This window comes from Lagopus muta, chromosome 5, assembly GCF_023343835.1.
Source record: "Lagopus muta isolate bLagMut1 chromosome 5, bLagMut1 primary, whole genome shotgun sequence".
Taxonomy (NCBI): Eukaryota; Metazoa; Chordata; class Aves; order Galliformes; family Phasianidae; genus Lagopus; species Lagopus muta.
The window spans coordinates 63,221,631-63,248,371 of record NC_064437.1 but is presented as its reverse complement, the minus strand read 5'-3'; the positions used below and the strand labels follow the sequence as shown (position 1 = coordinate 63,248,371).

Here is a 26,741-nt window from a genome sequence, read left to right as displayed (position 1 = left end):
TTATGTTATGCTTTGTTTCTGAAAACTCTAAATTCCCTGATGTCTTGCCTTAACTCAATCCAACAATTTCTTCCTTATCCTTCTCTGCAAGTTATTTCCTATTTAGTTGGTTAAAAGTCGACATTATGAATGTATCCTCATGTATTCACCTGGGTGCTGATATGCTGGCTGTTCTCTTTCCATAGAGCCCACCTAGCAGTTACCATCTCTGCTGCAGCACCTCCTTTTCACCATGCATCTCAACCACGAGGAGCAGGCTCTGATGGTGTCTCTCTCATCTGTTTTGCCAGCAGTTACTGTGATCTTGTTCACTGCATTTTCATCTGTTTAAACTGTGTTATTTCTTTGTGAAAATAAGTAAAAGGGCACTGAGCCCTCCATTCCAGCTACTTTCTGGATTCCTTTTTTTCCCCTTTCTGTGGCCAATGACTCCAGATATTTTCTCTGTTCCTCGGGACTTTCTGTGGCTCAAGGAGAAGGGCAAACCTCTTTTTTTTATTTTCCTACCAGCTATATGTACATACAGTGGCATTGGTGTTTTGGAGCTGTATCGGTGCAGTACTCCTTTAGTGAAGGAGAAAGTTCATCAATCAACCTGTTCTGTGATTGCTGTCCCATGGTGAGACTTCAGGACAGAGCTGACGTGTTCCCCCTCTTTCGTTTCTACTCTTTATAATGTCACAAAATTTCAGTTCAAATAGAGAATTTTTGGAAATTAACCTCCAGAGGTTGTGTTTATTACCATATGGGAAGTAATATCATTTCTAATTAACGACTGACAGCCAATGGAATGCACCATTGCAGTGTCCCGGATTCTGTGTTACGTGGTAATTAATTTTTGTAAAAAGGGTAAAAAGAAGCTTAGAGATTGATATCATAGGTAGGATAGCATCACTGAACTGGAAATGGCGTAACGGTATTTGTGAGTATTATTCAAAATTACTGCAGTTCTTTAAATGTTAAGACAACTCAGCCCAGAATAGAGGAGTCTTACAGCATCCAGCCCATGAACGTGATTGTTTGTGCTCTCAGGTTCTGCAGATCAGGCAGAAGGGAAGTTTGTTGAAGCCAATTCCCATCTCCCCTACTTATCCCACACAGGTGAACCAGTGGCTGAGAGATACAAGCTGTGCTCAGACCTGTACAGGTTGTGCAGCTGTCCCCAAATGTGTCTGCAGAGCATCCTGGCAGTGCCCAAACTCCTCTCCTGAGAACGGGGGAAATGTGATCCTTCCTATAGCCAGCTCCCAGGGCAGGCAGATCACTTACCAGAACACTCTCCCTCCTGCTTGCACTCTGCTTAAAGCCACACTTTATCATCCATCTCTTCCAGGACGCCGGTGATAACATTTCTTTCCCTGTGTTTGTTTCCTAGGAGCAGCATGGAAGCAGTGGGGTGGTAACAGGACATGCACAGACCAACAGCAGGAGAGTGCTGTGGAGAGAAAACCAAGCTTTGCAGAGGTAGGATGAGTAAATAATAGGTAGATCAGCAGAAGGCATTTAGATTTAAAAACAGATGCTGGATGCTGAACAGTGTGTTTAGGCTTGATTTTTGTTTCCCTGTGCTCAGCTTACATAGCCAAAAAGCCAAATAAAATGATGGCTAAAGAGGCTGTGAGTCAGTGTGCTGTTGTTGGGGGGAAAAAAAAACCAACACGTTTTGTTGGGGGAAAAAAAAGTAATAAAGACCTCCCAGGGGTTTAAATCAAGTAGTATCCCAATTACCAGTGCTCTGTCTCCAATGTTCCCAGGATAATGCCTGAGGTTTTCTGTTCACCACAATTACTTGGTGTAAGTGCATGCTTTTTCTGCAAGATGCAGTGAGGCTTGAAAACTCCCAAAGAACATAGAATCGGTTGATCAAACCTTAAAGATTCACTTCTCTGCCAAAGGTTGGGAGGAGGGAAGAGTATGTTTACTCAAGCAGCAAAAGAAGTGAATTACCTAAAATTTGTATCCGAAGCTAATAGAGATAAGTTTTGACGTGTTTTTGGACTCTTGCATGAAGTTTCCATCTGTACAGCCCTTAACAGAATAAATAAATGTCATATCAGCTGCTACAGCAAGTGATGCCTCCACAGAATAAAGTGTATCGAGGAACCTTCTTCAGGGCTCGTAAAAATCTCAGGGAAGTCGAGAGTTTTAGAAGTCATGCGAAGGTCTTAAACCTATAGGTAGAAGTAAATGCAGTGCAGAAAACGTAAGGCAAATGTTTTTGCAAAGAAGGAAGAAAATGCCTTCCCTGGGGCTGTGAAATTATTGAATTGTCAAAACCACAGGCAGCTGGTTTAAAAATTGATAAAATTTACCTGACGTTTCACCTCGTTAATAAACTCTTGATCCAGCTCTACTTATTTGGGTTCCCAAAACAGCCTTCCCAAGAGCTACAAAAGGAGCCATTATTCTGTGTTATTTCCATGCACAAGGGATGGGAGCTCAGTTATGGTTTTTCCCTTGGGCTTCAGAGCAGGGTGAAATACTGGTTAAGCACTGGCATTGATTAGCAGATGATATGGATGCCGAGAGCTGACTGAGATGAATGCACAATAAGCAGGAGCAGTACAGGCTAGCAAATAGGACCTAAACTCTAAATTAAATTGAATGAACTTTCATTACAGAGCAAATCCTCTGATTTTGCATGACAATTCAGTGGGGTTTTTATCTGTTAGGATAGCAAAATCTAGGAACCTGGGGCAGAAGCAATCTAATCAGCCAGTTTAGAGCAGCAAAGAGATGCCTTACTGCATATCACCTGTGACGAGCTTTGTGGATGATAAGAGCTGGAGATTTTCAACTCGGGTTTACTCCCTGTTAAATAGCTTTAACGTAAAAGCACTACTTTTATCCCATCAAATGAAGCAGCATATGGTCTGTCAAGATGCTTACTGCCATGCTCAGAAACATGAATGTGGGCCACAGTCAGTCCGACTTAGACAGTGTGGTTTTGCATTTGATGAGCAAGAAGGAACTGATGAATTAAAATCGTGCCTGTAGCACTTGTAGGAAATAATACCACCTTAATCAGAGGGAACATGGGGAAGTTTTTCCATGCTTCTTTTTACCAGTCAGGTCATAAAGCATCAATGACAAATGCCCATGTACTCCCTACAGCACATGATGGCACACACGTGAACCTTCAGGCTAATGATCTGTAACTCACTTGAATGCATTTAAAACCCTAGCAGGCCATAATGACAAGAGCAGACTTCAAAATTGCCAATGCCTTCAATGGGTCAATTTTTTAAAAACGAAGCCACCCCAAATCCCAATTGCAGCAATGGGTTAAATACTGCAATTAATAGTATAGGATACACGTTTTTAATTCAAGTATATTTTTAGGCTGGATAAAATATTTACTGGAGCCTCCCTGGCAATTCAGAGCGGACTCTAAGAATGCGTGCTTTAAGATGGAGGGGGAAGTAATATGAATAGAAATTTAACAAGAGATCTTGAACAAAACTGTGTTGTGTGATAGATGAAAAACAGTTACATATGTTATGATAGAATATGTTGATAATCTGAATCTTTTCATTTTCAGGAATCTCTGTCATCAACAAATAGAAAATTGATTTCACCAATAGTCATTTCACAGATGATTGATGAGACTAAACTGCAAGAAAATCGGTCTGCTTTGCTGATGCAGGCTGTGACCCCCCAGCCCAGCGCGTGGCACACAAAGCAATCTTTGACTAAGGATGGTTCAGTAAACATTAACAGCACATTTGCTGTACTTGCCAGCCGATTAGAAATTCAATCATCCTTAAGTGATACCACCTCTCCATCAGGCTGTCCCATCGCAGATGGAAAACAGTGTCAAAAGCAGAAGGGTTTTGCCTCCATAACCATTACAGCCCGGCGTGTCACTGCGGGCTCCAACCATCCAACCTGGGGACCCAGGGCTGTGCTGGAGCCCCATGCTGTGTCCCCCACCTTGAGTGAGATCTCTGCTGCCCTCCACCACCGACTTTCACCTGACCAAGCAAACCCCAAAGTCACTCCATCACGGGTTTCTGATTGTTGCTCAAAATTAAGTAGAGAGCTGCGTGAGAGGTTTTTCAGCCTCAGAAATGGGGAGAACGGTGTGGGTCTTCAAAGCAGCGATGGGAGAGAGAAAGTACCGCCTTCATTCACCTCATCTGTCCGCCTTCAGGTTTCTCAGCAGTGTCCAAATCCCATCTATTACATAGACAAGTCACTCAACGTGTGCCTTGACCGACCTCGAATTAAATGCCAAAAAATTTATAGATCAGCGCTGTCCTTCACTATAAATTGTAGTTCGTCTAGATTAACAGCAGATGGAGTAGATGGTATAGGTAATGGAGAGTCAATAGAGAAGATGCTTCAGATAAAGCTCCTGAGAGAAAACAAGGCTCCACGCAGAACAAACAGGAGTGCACGTTTAACAGAACGTAATGTAATTAATAAACAGACAACAAATGAAGGCTATTTGGTTACTAAATGCCCTTTGACAAGAGTCTGTGCCTTTGAACTTCCAGCATCTGGGCATGCACCCAAAGGACCTAACAGCACAACACCAACAAAGCAAGATGATGATAAGCAGTCTGGCAGCTATCGCACTACATTTTCTCTCCATCTTTCTAATTCAAGTGGTGAGGCAGGTAAGTCATTTCCATAAGCCTCAGTCTGGTGGAGCAGCAATTCAGGCTGGAACAGACCCACCACACTGATTATACGTGAGCAGATAACAGTAATCTTTGCTTCTGCAAAGGCATGCTTAGTCAGAACACAACACAGACATTCACAATCTCAGGACTGCTGTGAATATATCTGCCATGCTAGTGATGCGTGCTGCTCACCAGGTGACAGAGAAAACTTTGCCTGTCTTCACAACCTCTGTTTTAACCTTTTGTAAGTGTAACTTATTTTTCTCTCAGCAACATGCAAGTGTTTAGCCCCAAAAATAATTCTTTCTTTGCAGAAGGGCTGAATTTCATGATGTGAGATTAAGAATGAGATGGCTCCACTGAGCTTGATTTTGTGCTCCTTATAACTGAAAATGATCAGATTTATTATTTAGAAAGGCCACAGTAATAAACCTTGGCCTCTATAAGCAAAGTGAATGTTTTGCAAAGCTTTAGCACATTTGTTCCAAATATCTCCAAGCGTTTTGCAAACTCAGTATTTTCTTCACAACATTGCTCTCGGGAAAGTGGCCGTGGGGATTGCTCTGTGCCCAGAATGGTGTAGCTTCCACTGCACTGGGCTGCAGCAGCTATGTAACAGTGCAGTTGAATAACCACAGCTGAGTTTATTGACTCACCAGGAAGGCAGCGTGGATGGGAAGAATGTCAGTGAGAGAGTCTGGTTATTGCCAAATGTGCTAAGGTTAGAACTTACCTCCCTTATATCCTGTGACCTTGGGCTATGTTTAATTGCAATTACCTTGTACTTACAAGTTTCTTTTTGATTTGAGGGCGCATGTATGACATAAGCTGTTTCCTAAGCTTGTACCTTCATCTTCCCAGTTTGTAATTGGGGAAGAAAAAAAAACAAAACAAAGAGAATGATGAGGAACTGCACGCTCTCTGATGGGTGAGAGCAAGGTGCAAAACATGTCCTGCTCCATCCCTCTGTACCTTGCTGTTATTTCTGCACTCGCTTCTCTTGCAGATATCAAGGCACAAATGGTGAGAAGACACTGCTTTACTCAGTCCTGCTTTACCACTAAGAAAACTATCAGCAGGGCCAGGGTCTTCCACAGAGATGCTTCATTGTGTAGTAGCCTAATTTAAAATAACAGTGCCTTCCTGAGATTTTTCATAGGCAGTGTTATGTATTCAGGGCTTAATTCAGTGGCATCCAAGGACTTTGTGTTACGTCACAAAAAACAAGGGTTAGAATAGTATTGAGGTTTCACATGGGCTTGGCAATGCAGTGGTGGCCATGAAAGGATGACTTTTACTAGAAGTAATTAGAAAGTGAAACAGGAGTTTGCTCATGGTTCCCTAGTTCTACTGGAAAAAGGAAGTAAGTGAGGTAACTGGCTGAGAAATATTGCTTTTTTTAAAGCAACTTCCACCATTTGTATGCACAAGAATACAGGTGTTAAGAAACATGGGAAGTGTTACCTTTTTAACTGCTTCCACCATTTGTATCAGCAATAATGTAGAATGTAAAGATATATATTTCTCTTGATCAGATCTCTTGTAATGTATAAGAAGGTGTTTATCTGCTTACTACCACTTTCCTGTGTGACATGTCATAATAAGCCAGTATAATGCTAAAAAACAGCAGTCTTTCTCACCAGGATCCCAAAAGTAATAAGCTCTTGCATAGCTGTCAGCCATTAAATGTGACATATCATAAGAAACCCAGTTCAATTCACAAGGCATCTACATTGCTCGTTAAAATGAAAGGCAATTGATATGACTTTAACCTGGGAGAAAATGAAAGACAATGTTTGCCATATTCCAAAATCTATTCGAAATCTGTTCCAAAATCTACAAAGTGAGGGACAGAAGGGATCTATTGGATCCAGTGTTCCATTGTAGTGCAAATCTGGTACAGTCCTACAACCTGTCACATTTGCTTGTTTGTTGGCTTTTTTTTTTTTCCTGGACTAGTTTTAAGTATTGAGAGAAACAAAAGCTATAATGGGGCCCTTGCCTTCCTGTTCTGTGCTGTGGAACTTCTGCATATTCAGCTTAACACTGCAAGACCTGTATTGCACGATGATGCTTTATGACTACAGTGAAGTAACATCAGCAAAGTCCTTTATACCACTACAGATTCCCAACTCTTTCTATACATTTTTCCTCCAGTATGTACTAGCTCATATCTATTTGTATTAAGGTCTATCGTATGCTTATGCAATTAAATATCTGTGAAATGAAATACTTAAGAAGAAAGAAAATTGGAAAAGAAGAGGCAACAAACAACTTTTGACACCATGTTAATACTTTGATGTCATTATCTTGTGGATGAAGGAACTGCAGAGAGCTCTTTGTCACATTTCTGGTGACCCAGAAAGTTGAGTTTATATTAGTGCGCAGCTGTAGGCAACGGACTGCTGCCAGCAGAAATAAAAGCAGTAATAATATCACCATGGCCAAAGAATGGAACAGTTGCATTCAAGGCTAAACTTTTCTATATGAAGTCTGCAAATGTAGTTTTAAGAATATATAGGCTGTCTTGCCATTACCTGTGGAGGGATGGGTACCCATGTACTTCTGTTTTACAGGGCCCAGCTTTGCTCTTTCCTATGGGGCCGGTTGAGTCGTGGCCTTTTTGCTGTGCCTTTTCTTAATTTTTTTTATGTGACTTCACTAAAGCAACGGTGACTCTTATGGTATTACTCATACCATTTCATGTTCTAATCCAAGCACTCTGGACTTGGCTTTACATGGCTCTTATGTATGGCCTCTAATCCAAGGCCATACTTTCAGTAGGAGATTGAGCCAGATAATCTCCAGAGGTATACATTTCCACAGTTTGCCACATATGAAAAGGATATTTTAGGCATATTAAGAAATGTAAATCTTGGGCTTTGCTCATAGATGGTAGTTATGCTTAGAAATCCAACAGTCCTGGTCTCAGTTAACATTCAAAGCCATGTCTCATGCTATGTCATCCCAAGGACTGATTATGGCTCTGTGATTTCACCACTATGGATTGTATCTTCTATTGGCTCCATTGCTTTGGATACTTTGCTTCTGGCAAGAAATTGGACTGTAAGTGCTGGAAAATCCGTATTTTGTGTGAAGTCAGTCTTCAGATGTGGAAAGACATGCAGTCATAAGATGCGATTGCATTCACTTTTAGCGAGGGGTCAAGATGTAAATCTTTTGGGCAGCTTAAGGAACGCGTACATACTAATGTGAAATGTCCCCAGTAACAGCCACAAGAGCCACCTCAGAGAGATACAGCTGAGCAAAAGCCTTGGCCAGGCTCTGTGAGGTCCACGTCACAGGCAGTCAATGTGGATCTGCCAGCCTTCGGTCGCAGCTTTTAACAAGCTGTCAGAACTTGCTAACGCTGCTTTTAGGTCATTGTGGCAATTCCCTTTACTGTTTGCAGTTGATGTCTCCTAAATACAAGGTTAGTTAAAAATGAAAAGATTAGTCTTGTTTCTGTGAAAGGCATGAATGCTTTTAATCTTAATTTCTTACCCATCCTTCATGAAGAACGTGCTCCACGTGAATATCTACTTCTCTATTCATCTTTTACAGTCTTTTAGCTACTTGACGATGGGCTGAATTATTAAAAGGGGGCAAAGAGAAGGAAAAAGAACACATTTAAATACATTTTGACCTCTTGATTAGATAAAATCGTCACTTTACTATGTAAGATTATGAAATCCAACATCCAAATTTATCTGTTTAAGCTTAGATCAAACATCTTGATGCCTAAGCACCTTTACAAACCTCAGCTTTGTTATTTCTGCTAGCACTTCAACTCTTATAATGTCTGCACCTGCGTTTTTTCTTCTGTTGGCATGCCCAAGGCTGCTGTGCAGAGCTATTAAGGAGGAATAGCTGTGGTGGAGATAAATTTAAATCCAATGGAGTTGCTGTGCACTGCCCTGGCTGTCGCACCCTATGCTGAGATGTCAAAGACATGGAGGATACAGCACTCATCACCTATGGAAGTTACCCCAAAGTAGGGAAGTGAGGATTATGATGTAGTCACGAGTCGCTGTTTGGAGGTGAATGTGATGCAATGGGGTGTTACGACAGCAGCACTAAGTGCTGGGCACGGGGGGCTCTCGGAGGAGCTAATCGTAACAGGGGTCTCACAGGGGCTGCACTACCAGCATCTGTTCTGCTGAATTTGGAAATGGAGTAGTGGTGACAGATAGCACTCAAGATGGAGAAAACACATTTAAATCAGTGAATGAGACAAAAGTGAGAGCTACTATTGTATTGCAAGGTAGTTGTTTGTATTTTTTCACCAAACTGACCAAGAGGTGACTTGAAAGTATAATTTACTTAATTAAAGCAATACGAGGCAATGGATGGGTAAACTGAGATGGGATCTGGCATTTTGCATTGTTGAAGGGCCCAGGTGGTTATAAAGTTTTCCTTCCTTCTTAAGTAGGAGTTTTATTAACGATTACTGAAGCCAGCAGCATATATGCCAAGGAGGAAGTAACTAAATTTTAATCAGTTTCAAGAGCTTCTTTAAACTTTTTGTATTGTGTCCATGTCTATCTGTGTGCATGTACATATATACCTTTATTGGAGTGAAATTAGAACAGTGGGTACTGTGGGATTTCAATGTGATACTGCCTGCAAAATAATGTTTTAGTTTGAAAAATACATTGAAATCCTCAGGTATTTGAGATATTTGAATATTGGGAAAATATTTGGAGGTCACCATTAAAGTAATATTCACTCACAGTAATCAGAATGGATTAATGTAAGCAGTCTTAAAACTAAAGACTATTAGAAGTATTTACTTTCAATTATTAAATATTAATTGAAATGCTGTGATGAATGAATTCAGCCTACCTAGTGTTCTCACCCGACCTTCTGCTTATAAGCAAGTTAGCATACAATAGCCTAGAATATGAGATTAGTATGCATGCACATGTATATATGTATTATATATATAAAACAGGATATAATTAGATGAAAGCTGTTCCGTACAGTGTGGAATTTATTGTATAGAAAGTTGAGGAGCTATACAGATGATGCTAATTGATTCTTCAGCCTGAGAATATGCTCAGCAGTAGTGACGGTAAGGGCAGGAGAAACGTGAAATATGGCACAGCAGATTTTACTTTGGCACACACCTGCTAAACACGAGGAGTCCGATTTTTGGCTGATGTCAACCAATAGAAAAAGCTGCCTTCAGAGGAACTACGCTGATTTACATCAGCCGAGAATCTGGCCAGGGACATTACTGACTTGGCATTATGGACACAGCAGCTGGTGCTGACTTGTTAAGAACAAAGGACCACATGCCAAAAAGCCCATTAGAAGGGGCTCCTTTGATGTTTCACTTCATCTGGTATACATTTAAAACGGTGGAGGTTGTCAATTTTCTTTAGTCTAGACGTTCTGTGTCATTGGATCTGTGTCGCACTGCAATGTGACCTTAGCATGCTGTATCAGATGCTGAGAAATTGAGGACTCGGTCAGTTCCATGAGGAATTGGCAGTCCTCAGTTACCAGTGAGTGCAGAAGGTGCACTGAGCCTTGTATGCAGCCCCCAGCCTGTGTAATGGGCAAATAGCAGCTGCCTCTTCTTACCTTAGAGATTCTTTATTCGTGTTTAGGAGGATGTACTCCTAATTATAGTACCTGAGTATGCACCCCTATATTCATCTCCAGTCCTTGTTTCAAGCATCAGTTGCCCTTTCATCTGTTGCGACAAAAGGAGGGGTGGTGAGGCTTGTTGAGTCTGGGAGGAAAAGCAGTGGAACAGTAGGTGGGTATTCCTCCTTGTTCTGCTATTTAGAGTAACTCCAGTATTCAGAGGAGTGGTGGGCCTTCTGTCCCGTTGCATGGAAACGTAGCTGATGTTGGAGACACGGACCATAGATGCAAGCAAGAGGGCAAGATGAGGCTCAGAGCTGTGTAAGCCCAAGCTGCCCTAGGCTTGCATTCAGTGCCAGAACTGACACTTCAGTGGTGGTTCATTAGACATCACAGTGACTGTGATTAGAGTGCTTACAGTTTTCTATGGAGCAAATTATTCTTTATTTTTTTTTCTCTGTGGTTTTAGTCAACATGTAGCCATTGTGTTTTGGAAGTAGTTGTTTTTTGTTCTTGTGGCTCTTATTTTATTGTGGTTTCTCCACCCTACTTGTTTGAATGCGTGAGCGTAAGTTAATTTGACAGGAGTTGAAGGAGCTGCCCACCTTCAGGAAGCATGTCTTTTGCTGATTAAAGGCTCAGTTTTATATTATGGGGGGTATCAGTCAACCTATTGGACAGAAATGACATCATTTCCCTTGAAAACAGAAGGACATCTGCCCTATTAATGATATTATGAACAGAATTTCCAGAGATGAGAATGATAAATTAACATTATTTTCCCAAAGGCAATCGCACTGTTTGCTGATAACCCAAATTAAAGTTAAGCTCTCCTCGTTTGGGTATATGAAAGTTAAAGATTTGATTTTTCCCCACTGTTGCGGGTAGACAGGAAGGAATCATTTCTGACTTTGAGCTGTCACAGTTGGTGAAGGCATGAGACAATTTGAAGTGAAAGAATTTAGAGTGGGCAAGTCCCTTGTCAGTGCTCAGGACAGCCAACAGAGGTCTGGATACTAAAAGCATTAAAAATAATGATTTATTTTTAAAAAGAGGCAGGCTACATGGATTCAGTGACTGCATTACACCGCTGGAGTAAAGGACCTAATTTTCCTCCTCTTCACGCTTGTTTTAAAGTAGGTGCAACTCTTCTGCAGTCTGCAAAATGAATGCTTGGCTCAAACTGGCTGTGGTAAATTATCAGAAAGAGCTGAACAACTAGGTGTCTTTGACATGATGAGAATACCAAGTGGTTGATACATTTCTCACCCTGCAAATCACCATTTAAACATTGTGAATCAGCCTGAGTATATTTCTTTAAAGTGACAGTGCAACAGATTGCTTTTGGAGTCACTACAATGCAGTCAATACGATCACATGATAGCTTCTAAGATGACATCCTTGAAATCCAAATGCGGATGTCTGCCTCTGAGAATTCCTTGTGTGGGTTTTTCAGAGAACGTCTCCTAAGTACAGCAGCAAATTTTGAAGCATTTTCAATAAGTGGCTCCCCTGATTATTAACAGTGTGAACAGAGATCCTCTCCATCTAAGGACCGGTTGTCTGGAAGTGTTTAGTGTAGCATGGCCAAAAAGACATGACAAGAATAATGATGATTCATTGCACGAGTATAAAATCTAAGATTGATTCTCTTCAGTGAGAAAACAATTATCAGGTTCTTGACTAAACTCCAAATTATGAGTGATTTAATGAAAAGGGAACATTTTTCTTTTAATCCTGTCCCAGCACATAGGAAGCAAAGGGGGAAAATGCTAACAAAGTGTACAAGCACTGTTCTCAGCCAGCTGGGTATTGGTAACGCACTGGTGCAACGGTTGAATAAAAAAAATGTGGGTGGATTATTTCCTGGCCACTAAAATATTCTGCAGCAATCGCACACTCTCATGATTCACAGTGTAAGATGATCCCCTGCAGGTGCCAGGCAGGAACGTTTCCTTTTGGCTGCTGTAGTCATTACAAATTACGCTCTTGTTCCACCAAGCTTCTCCGCGCGCCGTAGGAATCGGTGCGTCACATCCTGTCCTAAACACCACACTGCTGTGTATTAGCTCTGCATTTAAAGTGGCGTCCCCTTACTTGATGCTGAGAGTGAAGATCGGTGGAATGTTTGTAAAGTGTGTTCAGAAAATAATTTGGAGGTCACTGGTGAGGGACTTCTTGCTAGGTGCCATTGATGAACTGCATTTTGGGATTCCTTTCTGTGAAGCCAAGTGTTACACTGCACTAATTTTGCCAATAGCCTTCTGTAAACAAGGTGCTGCTTGATATCAGGAGACTCTTCTTACTTTGAATTGATTATAGATTGGAAGCCTAACAGCTCTTAGGCATGTTTGATGCACTTTCTCTTCTAAGTGATTACGACTTTCTGAAATCAAATATTGATTTCTGCAAAAACAGGAAGTATCTTCTGAGAAATGTATCACAGCTGTCAAAACTATTTTAAAAATCCAAAGGAAATAACTAGAAGACAGTCATAGAACCTTAGAATCACAAAGTTGGAAAAGAGCTCCAAGTGCATATAATCCAACTGTCCACCTACAACCTGCTAAACCATGTCCCGTAGTACCACATCTAAGCATTTCATAGAGTCAGGGAATGGTTTGTGTTGGAAGGGACATTTAAGATCACCTAGTTCCAACCCCCTGCTATAGGCAGGGACACCTCCCTCTAGACCAGGTTGCTCGAAGTCCCATGCAGCCTGGCCTTGAAATTTCTTGAACACCTCCAGGGACAGTGACTACACCACCTCTATGGGCAGCCTGTTACCTTCCCTGACCATTATTTCAGAGGAAAAAGTTTTCCTAATAGCCAACCTGAACCTCCCCTGGTGTAACTTGAGGCCAATCCCCCTCTTCCTCTTGCTGTTACCTGGGAGAAGAGGTCAACCCTCACCTCGCCACAACCTCCTTTCAGGGAGTTGTAGAGAGCAAGATGGTGTTCCCTGAGCATCCCGTTCTCCAGACTAAACAATCCTACTTGAAGCAACTGAGAACCTTGTTTGTTAGTGATAATTTTTTAATCTAGCCTTTTAGCTACTGATATAGCTGAGATAATGAAGCCTCATCCCAGTTGGATAGGGCTGTTTGAAGATACGTTACTGCAAGTACAGTGATGTTAACAGAGAATGACAGTGTGACTGATCCTCTTTGGTTCAAACTTGCAAAGTTGTCTTGACTTTGGGTCTTGACAGTTCTGGTATTGCTGCTGGTATTGAGGACAAGGGCCAGCCCTGTTTTTCAGGATCCAGCATCAGATCACTATTTAATGGGAAATCCAAGACCTCGTTAAGTGCATTTTGATTAGGGAGCATGGGCACAGCTACAATTTTGTCAGGATTTTTTGCAACTCAGTTTCCATGAATGTTAATGCTGAGCGGTCCTGACACTGCCTCTTGCAAACAAGTCACTTAACAAACATCATAAGGCAGTTTGGGACAGAGGTCTCACTGCTGGTCAGCAGAAATTTTAGTCAAAATATCTGAATTTCTAGCATTCTTTGCTGTCTGCATCTTGTTGACTTATTAAAAGTGATGTCCCTTCCTCGGCAGTGATCTGAACGATAAATTATTCTCCCTATCCTCCGTGCCTTGACAAACACTGAAATAACTAATAATACTGTCATTCCTCTCACTGTTTCCATTTTTCTGTGTTACGAGCCTGTTGAAATGATGCAGTCTGTTTACTTATATCTGAGATCGTACAACTTAGCAATGGTAATACTTGATACATGGCAGGAATTGAGTCATCAGTCCTTGTCATTGGGAGTCTTGGTTTGGATTTTGGTTTATTGCTTGTACAGCCCATTCAACCCTGGAACTCTCTCTTAGAAATGGTATAAGCTTCTTCTATTTAAGATACAGTAATTGCTTCTGCTTTCTGCTTGGGTTGTTGGCACTGTCAGCTCCCATCACAGGGGTCAGGGATTTCTCAGCAGCCCAGGGGTGTGGGGATTTTATTAATAAAAAAGAAAAAAAAACCAGTAGGTGGTCTATAATGTAGAGCTTGCCGGTGGTGGTGATGTCTGAGCTCATTAAGGACGGTAGGGAATCATCACTGAGTCTCCTTTGGCAACCACCTCTTGTCAGGCTTGCTTGGTGGTCATGGAGGGTTTGTGGCGTCGTGCATCTGCTAAAATGAGCTCTGGCCATTTCAAATAAGTATTTTGTCATGAACTGTTAAAAATCCACACTGAAATACTAGGACGAGTGTTATATGAAAGTATGAAAAGCTGCTTTATCCTGCTGTAATGTGAAAGGAGAAAAAAGTACGCAGTAACAATGGAAAAGTGTGTTTGCCTGAATTGACAATGCTTCCAAGGAAAGGCAAGTTCAACCTGCTGTAATACGAGGTCACTTCCTGTGAGTGAAACCCCCTGAAGGGAGGAAAACGTAAAGAGATACTGTACAGTAAAACAATATGCTCATTTTATTCAGAGGTCAAGGATTCTTCAAAAATACAAATAAGAAAGCAAAAAACCCTACCCTTGGTTTTACAGAATATTTTTTAACTCTGATATCATACGGTTTTCACGAAGTCGTCTAAGAATTGAACCGTTGCCTCTTTGTTTCTTGCATGGAGGCAAAAATGACTTTTCTCCAAATGCAGTCCTTATTTGATTCCGCTTTCTCCTATAAACAGCTGAACTTTTTGAACTAGGATGTGTATTCAGAGCTTTACTAACGGAATCATTCTGCTTTCCCTTCCTTCAAGTTCTGTTCTCTTGTATCTCCCACAGCATTATGCTTGCATGTCTTTGTTCATCAGTTTTAAAGCCTTTCTTCGGTTGGGATAATAGAAAAAACATATATTGCTAGTCATCCAGTTGCAATTCTAGCTATCCTCAGAGGGGAAGATATATTTCCAGTTTGCTGTGTGGGGATTTAGATATATGATTCCAGATAGTCTTAATGAGAGTAACAGCCCTAATTCCCCACACAGTATATTAAAAACGGATCCTGAATGTACAGAGTGAAATTCTGTGATCTTACCTTTCAGTACCTTTGCCTTTTTCTTTTTTGCTTTTTCCTGAGTATCATTTGCTTCTGGGTTTGTTAGTTTAGGTAATTGACAGCTGCTTTGAGGAGGGGGAGTTGGTCCTTGGAGCCCGTGTCTGTGTTGCTTTGCTGTGTTTTCCTGGGAATTGAGGGCACCTGGGTGCACCTTTTGAACTGGAAGGTTAATTCAAGAGAGAGCTAGAGAAAAGGTTTTACCAAACTGGCTTTGTTATTTATCTGATTATCTTCAATGTCAAACAAGAGCGAGCCGCACTTTTTCTGATTGCCTTAATTAACCACAAAAAACCTACTGTGAATCTAATAATGATTAAGATTTAGTTGTTGTATTTGTACAAGATCTAAGGTAGACTATTTTCATTCAGAAAGTGATATGTTTTTATAGCAGAATATCTTAAGGAATCTTTTAAAATTCCTTTTTAGACATCCTTTGGTTACCACAAAATGCTCAGAAGGAGCCATCACCTCTGTGTGATTTCTGACCACGTTCCTGTTTCTGTTCATACCTGCATTTCCTTTCCTAATCTGAGTCTTTGCTGAGAATCCCCAGGCCTTGAGGGCAGAGTGCCACTGGTGGCGTTTCCTTTGGCAGGGAAGGGGTGCAGTGCAGAAGAGAAGGCTGCCTGCACTTGCACTGTATGTAAGAAAATTCCTGGGACTTAATTCCCTGTTCCTGAAAGTTACAGAGCTTGCACTCGGCAGCCAACATGCGCAAGCAGCTAGTCTGGTAGTTAGGGATAAATGACAGACGAGCACTCCAGGCAAAACCAAGTTTTGCTCAAATCTATGTTCTGAGATGTTACATAGGAGAGATGGCCAGCTTTTGTCCCTCCTCTGTTTTTTGGCACCTTGCAGCCCATGCTTGCTGTCCCAGCAATCCACCCTGGCATTTTGGATAGTGGTGCCCAGCAGCAGCAAATGGCCAATGCAGGGAACACAGCCATGCTTACTGAACAGCCTCACAGTCTCAGTGAAGAAGCTGTCTGGGTTCACAGCACACACATTTGTTGTACAGACCGTTGCTAGATATGAAAGCAAACGATCTCCTACTGCGATGCTGTTTTGGATGAGTAGAAACACTTTTCTGCTTCCCACTTTTTTTTCCTTCTCCTCTCTGCGTTCTGCTGGCCAATAAACAATTTTAATTTAAAAGATGATTTAAAGAGATAATCTGTTTTCCATTCAAGTTCTTTCTGTGGTTCAGCTGCCCTCTCCACCCCCCTGTTTCTGGTATCTTGGCTGCCTTTGTGAAAAGACTTCCTTCTCTGCTGCTCTGCAGTTACTTAATGCTACCTGCTGCTTTCTTCATCTTCTCCTCGTGCTGGCTGCTTCTACCTCTTGCCACAAATGCTCCTTGGTGCCCATCACACCATTAATCTGTCTCAATGTCTTTTCCCTCTGTATGTCACGAAACATTTGCAGAAGCACAGTTTGTAACTGCAGGTACAGGGTCAGTCAGGGGATGGGAGAAGAAAGCGCTGCGTATGTGTGAGCTCCAGCTGAGGGTCTGTACGGAGCTGAGTGCTTTGGGTTTGTTGTATTGACATCAAAACTATTTTCATCTGAGAGAAGAGAGATGAGGTTTGACAGAAGAGAAGGCAAATAGTTGCAAAGTGTGAAAAGCAAGGAGAAAAAAATCAGTTACACCAGAGAGGAGATCTTAGATGCTAGATTGGAGTCTGGGAGATGGGTGTGCTCTTCCTCGCTTTGACCAGATTTTCTGTTTGGCTGTGAAATTGATTAGGATGGAATTCATTTAATTAGAAAAAAGTTAATTTTTCTGCCCATGCTGATCTTCTGAGATCCCCCACTAGAGACTCCCTTGAGAAGTTGGCTCTTCCCTGTACTGGCAGTTGAGTTGACAGAAGGAAATGTAAAATTACATTAAACACTTTTCTGATCTTCATGGTGAGGGAAAGGACTAGCTGCTTACCACAATGTCTTTGATTTTCCCCAAAATGCAGGAAGACAAGAATGAAGTATGAATTATTCAGACCATTGCAATATGTAGGAAACTTTGTGGCAAAGATTATTTATTATCTATTAGAATTAGATTTAAGGATAGAGAAGTGGTTTGAAAACACCCTGCGTCTCACTAGCAGGATTTAATATTGCTTAATAAGGAATGGTCTAACATAATGTGCCATTTCATCACTTTTCATGGGATGGATGAGAGAGAGGACAAAGATAGAAGTAATCTTCCTTCACTAAAAAAATTCACTAATTTTTTAATAACTATCAGTCATTTCCTCCTGCATAAATCTTCAAGTCTCCAGCCAGCCTGTGATTAGGACAGACCATAAGCAATTTTTGCACAGCATTAAAAAACAAGAGCACTTATGCTGTGCACAGTTGTGTGGGTGCTGACCATTTGGGGACCTCTGGGAGTACTCTATAAGAACACAGAACAGTTCCCATCTGCTGGTTTTTTTTTGTCTTCCTCCCACTTGTTGATCCTGCTGCCCTTTCCAAGCTGTCCCCAATTCTTTGCATTTCCTTTCCTGAATTCTGTTTTTTTCTCCTATTCTGGACACTTCTGTGTGTTCATGTGCCCATGCTTTCAGTTTTCTGGAGTTCTGCTGGCAGTAGTGGTGGTCTGTTGGAATCATCTTTTAGGGTATGTGTAGAGCTTACCTGATGAGTTCTGTTGCTTTAGGCATGGCAGAGTCCTGCAGTTGTAGCTGCCGTTCAACATCATTCTCATCAAACAGCAGGAGAAAGCATGTCTTGTACAATTTGGACCTTTCTGCTGCTAGTTTCTGCCATGGCTTTGTACAGAGGTAGGAAGTGGACTCAGACTTGTGGGATAGGGGTGGTGCTTATGAGGCAGCCACCACATTATGGAGACCTTGAAACGCTTGGACCTTTGCTCTCCTCACAGCCACACCTGGGCCCATAGTTTTAATTCTGACCAGGTATAACAAAGCTAAAATCTCTCTGTCCAGTGAATAAGAGACAAGAGAAAGTCATATGTCATATGTTTGTATTAGAAATGCCTTCACTCCTTCCACACCACCCCTTAGAGTGAATATATATTGCTTAGAATAGCAGCTTAGTTTTATGAAGTATCTCTGATTATTTCGATCATGTTTTGTTAATGTTTTGTTGCAGTACAGCTGCGTGGCAGTCACAACAATGTTTGTATCAGTTACAACTTCTAAAATACATGCCTGAAAACCGTTTTGCTGGAAATAAAAATGATGAGGAACAGAAGGCTGAAAATAATAATGTTCCCATGCTATACATCTTTTTTTCTTGTTTTTCACAGGAAAGCAAATGATGTCTGGAAGCCAGAAGAAGCAGTGCACCATGAGCAGGAGAAGCAAAACAGCCTCTGCCTCTTTTCTGGGTACAACACTGGGAAAAGCAAAAGCAGCCACAGCTGACACTGATGGCTCACCAAAAAAGAGCGATCCCTCCAAGGGCACCTCTGCATCCAAAGAGATCCAAGCCCAGGGCGTCCTGAAACCAAAAATGTCCATCTCCAACTGTACGTGCAATATAAAAGCTTCTTCAAGAGTCCTCTTAGAAGAAAAAGTTCACAGGCAAAACCAGCTCCTAAAAAGTAAGGTACAAATCCTACTGTGGTTTTTAGGAATATGGTTTCAATAATAAGATGAGATCAGTCTCAAAGAAAAAAAAAGTGAAATAATGGAAAGTCAGTCCATTTTTGTCCAGCTTTAAGTACTAAGTATGAGTCATCTAGCAAGAGATCACATCAACTAATCAAACTGTATACATTGCTATGGTTAATAGAAAACAAAATGAAAATGAGAAAGATGGGTTTACTTTGTGAGGAGATTCAAGAAAATCCCGAGAAAATGTTACGACTGCTGTGTCAATCATTCTCAGCCCAATGAAGAAACACTATGAGGTTATTTTACAACCTTGTTCGGTTTTACTTCTGCAATCTCCTTTTCTTTTTCCTGTGATACGACAGCCTGAACTATCTGGGACACAGTCATAGCATGAAATGTCTTGTTTGGAGAGATTTTCATGGAAACAAAAAGGTTTCACGATTGCTTATCAGCAAGGTTCCAGCACTTAAAACATACTTTCTTCGAATTCAGCACTATGTGGATGTCTTCTTGTGTTTATTCAAAGAGCTAAAATGGAGATGGCACAGGAAGTTGAATTCATGCATGGAGTTTTGCAGAAGACAACTGGTTATAGGCAGCAGGTTATAGGTAGATTTGTGTTGGTGGTGGTGGCAGTGGTTGTTTCGTAGTCAGGTAGGGAAACCATTTTCATTACTGACTATAAAGCTACTAAACGTAACACCTATTCAGGTGAGAGCAGCTCTTGCTCTGCTTTTGGTGCCAGAAATTAAACCGTGCCATTTCATTAGCTGGAAATGTCTTTGTTTTATGAAAATGAAGCATCCACTCAGATCTGTTAAAATTAATTGACACCTCTGAAAACTAGACTCACTGAGGAGCTTAATTTTCATGCCACAGGTTTCAACTTTTTTTTGGTCCAAAATGAGTTATGCTAAGAAGAACAATATTAGAGAGGAAGAGCAGCTCAAGCTTTTATAAGGCGGATGTACCCCAAACAGATTATTTTAACTTCTCTTTTTTCTAAGTACAATATAATATGTACAATATGTCATAAAGAGGAAAATACTTTAAGCTTATTGTAACCAAAAATTGAAATAAAACAGTAATGGGCTTTATTCCCAGATGTTTAGTTCTAGAAATCAAATTATTTGGCAAGGAAGAAGTACTTCAGTGTGACTTCTCAAAATAGTGCATATGGACCTGAAGTTAATTTGTTATTTTTGATTATGTCTAATTCTGTCACTTTTTTTAAACGTATCAACTGTCTGATTTTTGAGTTCATTCCCTCTTTCGACCCTAACTTGTGCAGAAAATATCAGTTGTAGAGCAATAAAGCATAATTCTAGGAGTGGAAAATCAATGTTTTTCTCGATTCGGGACTTTGCGAATTGACAGCTTTCATAATAATGTGCTATAATGCATATTAAGCCCTGGTTTATTAGTTTTCTTCATGGAGTCATTCCACCAGCTAATGAAAATGTAGAAGTGATAGAAAGCAAACCATATTATCAGCAAAGTAAAAACAAGAGTAGGGTTTATGAAATCCTCAGTACGGCCCAAGAAAAATGTTATGTGATTAAGGCCCATAACAATACGTTATTTCATGCAGTCTGTGCAATAAATTGAAGTAAACTGTGAGCTGCAGAGGGATGTCTTCTGCTTTCTGTGATGTAACTGTGCTTAGAAGCGTCTTGCTTTCGGGAGGTGGCTACCAGCAAACGGAGCTGAGCATCAGAGCGCTGTCATTACACCTCTGTGCCATGTCTGGCTTAATGTGAAAGATACTCTGGGTGTCACAGGGCAGCGAGTAGCACCCATGATTAGATTTGATCTATTCTGCTTAATGAGGCCTATTAATAATACCTCGGCATTCTTATTTCTGAAATTGCCCTCTCTGTCTAATGAGGTGGAGAATTCAATAAAAAATTAACCGCGCGCTCTTAATGAACTTTTAAATCTCTTGAAGGTGATTGCCAGTCCCGTGGTTCAAGTGGCAAAATGGAGAAGGAGGAGGAGCAGGCGCAAGCCAGCCGGGAAGCCCTGTCCTCAGCCTGCTGGCCAGGTGGCCCTTATGGGACACACAGCGTGCTCGTGGAGCCAGGTGTTGGCTCCGAGCCTGAGAAGGGTTCACCAGCCCCACTGACACTGCAGGTAAAACACCCGTTTGTTGGTGGTGTTAATGTGGGCTTTGAGAGATTTCTTTTTTCCAGGATGATTGTTGCTTCCTGGGAACTGGCTGTGGGTAGAAGTTGGCATTTCCTTCACTGTTCTCCTTTCGGGTGAATTTTGGTCACTTTCATTAGTTGCTGAGACTAGTTGGGGCTGCCTTACTCATGGCTAGGATCCAGGATTGCACCAAGCCCCAGCAGCAGACCTGCTTTCCTCCTGGTCCAGTGCAAGTTGCAGATAAACCTTTGTTCTTGGTCTCTGTACTGAGACATTCCCAAACTTTGACTGGAAAACACGATCCTTCTGGATCATCCACAGGAGTATCTGCATGATAACCTAAGTAAATGGAAAAGTTTGTGAACAGACAGTGACAAGCTACTTCAGGCATGTGGTGAGACAAAGAAATAGGCAAAATATCAAGAACTTGAACACGGATAGCATAAAAGTAATTTGAAACCTCTCGGATAAGTCTTCTAAAAGTGTTCTTTTTCCCCAGAAATTTTCTCCTTTACCTGACGAGGAAAGGTACATGACAGAGCACCTTTCTTACAATGAAAGGGAGCAAAGGCAGATAGGAAGGCAGTTTGTGAGCTTTTGTACAGACAAGGGATGATATTCCTTGGCAATCTCTTACGGGACCCAGCTAGATGAATACCACAACTTTTTTCTTCCTTTTTCTAAAACAAAGCGGTTTCTCTGTTTTATTTAGGAAGCACTAGAAATCCATAAGCCTCACTTCATTTCCCGTTCGCAAGAAAGGCTGAAGAAACTGGAACATATGGTGCAGCAGAGGAAAGCCCAGCAGAGTGATGCACCAGTGAGCTCACCCCGCAAGCTTTCCTCAGCATCCACTTCAAACAAAAAAAAGCAATACACTGTTCCTGACCCACTCAGCGGTAAGTTGTGTTGTGACCAGTTAATGGGTCTGGAGCTGCTCTTCAAACCTTGACTCGTGTCTAATATTTCGGTATTGATGGGAACAGACGTGAAACCCGCTGCTCCTATTTCCACTGTCAGTCGTGATGCTCAGAGAATGAGGTCTCTGAATTGTAAGGATAGGGTTAGTGGGCAGGTGTTATCTCTGGTCCATGGCAGCCTTCCTTGGCCAGGTTTTGTCATTACCACAAACAGTTGTGTTCTTCAGCATGATACGAGTTGCTACTTGTAGAGAAGCATCACTTCTCTACATTTAGGACATTTTGTACCTATCACAGCTCACAGAAAGGCTGGAGTGGGGAGTCTCAGGTAGGAGGACGGGTGGTGTTTGGGTCTTAGCAGCATCGTGTGTAGTCTCACCACTTGACACGTGAAGCCCTCACCAGTGAGCTGGTGAAGGTGGGTTTGTCTGCCCAGCAGCTGGATGCAAGGCATAAATTGATGCATCTAAACTCTGCAACATCCTAATGATTAGGCTGTTTTATTGCCCTCAATATCCAGGAGCTCCCTTACAACAGCATCCCTGCAAATCTTACCTAAGCACAACATGGTAAACAAATCACACACTTTTTTTTTTTTTTCTTATTAATTGCCATCTGGATTTTCCTTAATTCAGTTAACTAATTAAAAAAAAAAGGCTATTTAAATTACTTTTTGGATTTAAACTTGTGGCTCTTTACAGCCATGTTATTCTACTGAACAATAAAACATCTGAAAACATTAAATAGCCATATTACAGTTAAGGTTGTCTTCATCTCTTCTTCTGACAAAGCATGATCAAGCAAAAATCCCCCTGAGTGATCGAAAAGATGATGATAGGCAAATGATTTGCAATGACTGGTAACACCTGCCAAGTCTCTCAATAAGGAGGTGATGGAATTCCACAACTTCGTGGTCATTAAGACTACACCAGCTCTGCTTGTGCGCCTCAAAACTATTTTATTTCCCTTGGCATGCTTTATATTGGGGAATAGTATTTTCTATCACTACATGTATGCTGTTTGATGTCATGTGATGGAACCTATGTTACATACATAATGGGATTTATAGTAAGAGCTAAATAAGCACATGTAAACAAAGCAAAGAAGATGAAGTACCTTTTAAAGAGTTGATAAAATTCATTCAGCACTTCAGTTATCCAAGGTAATTACTTTGGATTCGAATGGCTCAGGGATGCACTGCTCAGCTGCAGTCAGTTTGGGGCTCTGTGCCAGCCCAACTGAGCTCCCTCACTGGGAAGAGTTGTCATTCTGCTCAGAAGTGGCACATATCTCTTTCTTTGGTTGTCGACTTAAAAAGCCCCCCCAAACCGCTCTGTAAACACTTGGTGATACAAGAAGTTGAAAGGTTAAACCTCTTTCTTCTTAAATGATGATTAATTTTTATGCTTGTTTAATGAGCAATAAAAGCATAAGATTGAAATATGTTCATTAATCACTCAAGTAAATTACTATTTCCCTCTCTTAGTGGTTGGTCATTAAAGATAAATTTGTCTAAAGAGAATCTTTAGTTTCCATAACTCATTTGCCTTCACGTAGCCAAGTGTAATTTCCTATTTGTAAGATCTTAATATTTTTGTAATGACAGAAGTGTCACAAGTCTGTTGTTGGAGTATAACTGTAATTAATGCTGTAAATCCTAGATTGCTGATAAAGCACAACTGTGTGGGCTGCAGTTCAGAGGGCTGTGTAGGAGTGTTCAGAGCATATTTAATTTGCTCTGAGTCCTGACAATTGGTATTTTAGGACTTCTCCTTGTGGATGCTATTGTGCAGAAGGATTAGTATCATTAATGAGTCCCAGAGTATGGGATCTTTGTTTAGTACAGATGTTCCTGAATGTTTTGGCCATGCTCCCTCTCACAGAAGAGCCAAGGGATTCCCCTGTGTGCTCACCAAGGGTGCTGGCTGCATGTGTCCTGCTGATGTCTCTGATGATGAGACAGTCTGTCCCACTGGGGTCATGGCCCTTACGTTTCCTTCTGCCTGTCCTGCAGGTAGAAAGGAGGAGAAGTTGTCATTTGTTGTCATCATTATTCTGTATTATCTGAAAGGCTATTTTAGCATGTAAAATGTGCCTTTAAAGCAATGAAAATTAAATAATAATAATTTAAAAAAGGAGAATGAAGCTATAGTTCAGATAACAAATGCAAATCCAGTTTGGTTGAGAAGTGGACAGCAAAATCCTGGCGACTTGAAGATGCCTTTTCACATATAACCTGGAGCAAGGGAGGCTGTGGGTGCAAGCAGCCATGTCACTCCTGGAATGTCACCTCCAGCCCTGTTCCAGTGCTTAAACTGGATCAGAGCTGATCTATCAAGCGCTTCATTTCCTTTTATTGTTTAAAACTAGGATTCCCTCTTTGGGTTTTCATTACATCGAATGGCTGCTCCAGCTCATCAAGCACAGCTGTGATCAGGAGGCAAGGTGGGAGATGGTGAGAGAGCAGCATCACCTCCCTTGCTGCCAGCTTCTTATTTTTATGGCTCTGCTGGTACCCAGCCCTTCCCAAAGCATGCTCACAGGCTGCTTGTGTACCACACCTGCAGCAACAACACCAAACTGGCCGAGCAAAGGCAACGTGGCAGCATACATCCCTGTCTATGGCACTGTTTCATAGGTAGCTTTTATGCCTGAGAGCCTGGGGTTTGTGTAGGGCACAAAGCACCTGGAAAAGGACAAATATCATCCTATATCTGGTAGATAGCCTGTAGATCCAAACACACAGTCCTGAATGCCATATCCATCTCTGGGTACGCTGCTTGTAAATTGGTTGTGGTGCAGGAGCAGCTGTGACACCAGACCAAGCTGGGGACACAGGTTGGTGGCTGTGACGTAGGTGGTGTTACTGCAGCCCAAGCAGCTGTTAGATGTCAGCATCTTAGAAGTCATAGGATTTGGGTACCAAACACTTCTGAGCATGCAGGACAGTGGCTTTGCCACCTCCTCACAGCCCCGGTATTTCAGCTGGTACTATTGCTGATGTTCCTCCCTCCTGCTCATCTGAAAAGTCCTGCCAAATCCAGCCCACCTGCAGGCATCTTTGTCTCAAAAGCAATCTGCTCTTTTACAGTTTGGAAACACCATTTGAAATTAAGAACCCAGGAGGGTAAAATGATGACCTGGAAATGTGCTTAAGTACACAGTGCAGTACTGATGGCAGCCCCAGGCCTCAGGGTGTGATCCTGTGGTTGCTTCTTTTCCATCTGATAGCTTCCTCTTTTCTCTTGTCTCTGGGATGTGTGGAGAGGTCTTTATGGCTTTGAGGGCTCGCTGCCAGCACACCCTCCTGCATTTTCCAGAGATCTTTTTCATAACGGTTTGTTGTCTGAGGAGTGTAATTTCCACTGAACCCATTGGAGTGGCCCCAAGCACTGATTGTAGGCACATTAGTGGCTGGGCAGGAGGAGCATTTCTGAGTACCTTCAAGGCGCTCACAGAGCAGCACACTGCAGCATACACACCACAAGCATCATCAGTAACATCAGTTATCCCGTTCATTTTCCACCCCTGGAAGACATTCGCTGGCCTACTTCCCCATATGCAGTCTATGCAGAAAGCAGTCAAGGTGGGACTGCCCCATCAGACAGCAGCCAGCTCTTACTTGGGTGTAAATGGGGGTGGAACTGCAGCCTGAGATGTTTCTCTTTTGCACTTTGTAAAGTCATCGCTGTTTTGCTTAATCTCTCCAAAATCAATTTGTTTTTTCACTCCTGACTTGCATCTTTTATATCAATGTCACCCAAAGCAAAGAGCCATGACCATCAGAAATATTTTTCTGATAGATTGTTCCATCAGCCTAAACGTCTTTATTAATAACATGAAATTATTAGATATCCAGTGTTTTGGCAGTGTTGTTACAACTTAGAGTTTCTTGAAGGAGAAAGAGCTGGCATTCAGCTTCATTTCCATATAAATACCAACATCTGTGCAGCTTGCATTTACCTTCTCATCCTCAAAAAAACTCTGAAATCCAAGTTGTTTACCATTTTTAACTGTAATTCATGAACAAGACTTTACAAAATGCTGAAGGTAATCTTAGAAAAACAGAAATATTTATCCCACAGAAGACATTACCGTCACAAGAGCGCTTTGAAGGCAGAGAACCTGCAACTCTTGTGCTAGCCTTTGTGCTGGGTAATGTGTACTGCTACATTTCAAGTGTGCTAATTAGTCCAAGATAGACTACTCTACTGTTGACTATGTCGAACAAATTAGAGATCCCACTGTGACGAACTGAATAGAAACAATGTTCAAATAACTGGATTTAAATCTCAAAAACTGTAATGTAATTACTTCAGTGACAGGACTACCAGCTGTTTATAGGCCTTTAAATCTGCATAATGAACAGCCTTCTGATCTTAGAGTACACAAGCACTTTCAGAGGTTTAAAAAATTTTCTCAGGCATGTATGGGTTTTTTCATACCTTCCATTTTGCTTTCCTTTGGGAGTGTGATGGTTGGTTGGAAATGGCATCATAAGTGGAAAGCCAACCCCTACTGATGTGCCTGCTGTGTTTCTTTGGATTTGCATCCAGTATTATTCCAAATCCTGTATCTTTAGTAATGTATTGGAAACAAGTTTATACCTCCTTACCCATGCTTCTAAACCTTTTTAAGTAGCCTTACTGTAATGGCAGAAGCCTGGAGGGCAAGGATTGCTATTTGTGTTTTCAAAGTGCTGGATTCACAAGCAGCTCTGCACCAGGGAGGTTATTATTTGGACTGCATATTCAGTGGGGAGAGAAGATGGCAACTGGAGAACATGCCCTAAGTGTGCAGCTAGCAATTCCTGCAGCTGTAAAAGTCCATCCTTGTGGCC

General features: G+C 41.5%; 1 protein-coding gene across 6 annotated transcripts in view; it reads left to right on the top strand.

Annotated features, from left to right (window-relative positions):
- The window catches only part of C5H10orf90 (chromosome 5 C10orf90 homolog), a 65,206-nt gene that overhangs the window by 31,477 nt on the left and 6,988 nt on the right, over nucleotides 1-26,741 (top strand). For 4 of the 6 annotated variants that reach the window (XM_048946149.1, XM_048946152.1, XM_048946151.1 and 1 more), the window contains 5 exons: nucleotides 1,376-1,464; nucleotides 3,542-4,622; nucleotides 18,524-18,820; nucleotides 20,782-20,966; nucleotides 21,694-21,880. In XM_048946149.1, the coding sequence (XP_048802106.1) occupies nucleotides 1,376-1,464; nucleotides 3,542-4,622; nucleotides 18,524-18,820; nucleotides 20,782-20,966; nucleotides 21,694-21,880 (1,839 nt within the window). Of the gene's footprint in view, nucleotides 1-521; nucleotides 620-1,375; nucleotides 1,465-3,541; nucleotides 4,623-18,523; nucleotides 18,826-20,781; nucleotides 20,967-21,693; nucleotides 21,881-26,741 lie in introns of those variants that run through there. The other 2 variants (XM_048946153.1, XM_048946154.1) reach the window with 2 other exon arrangements.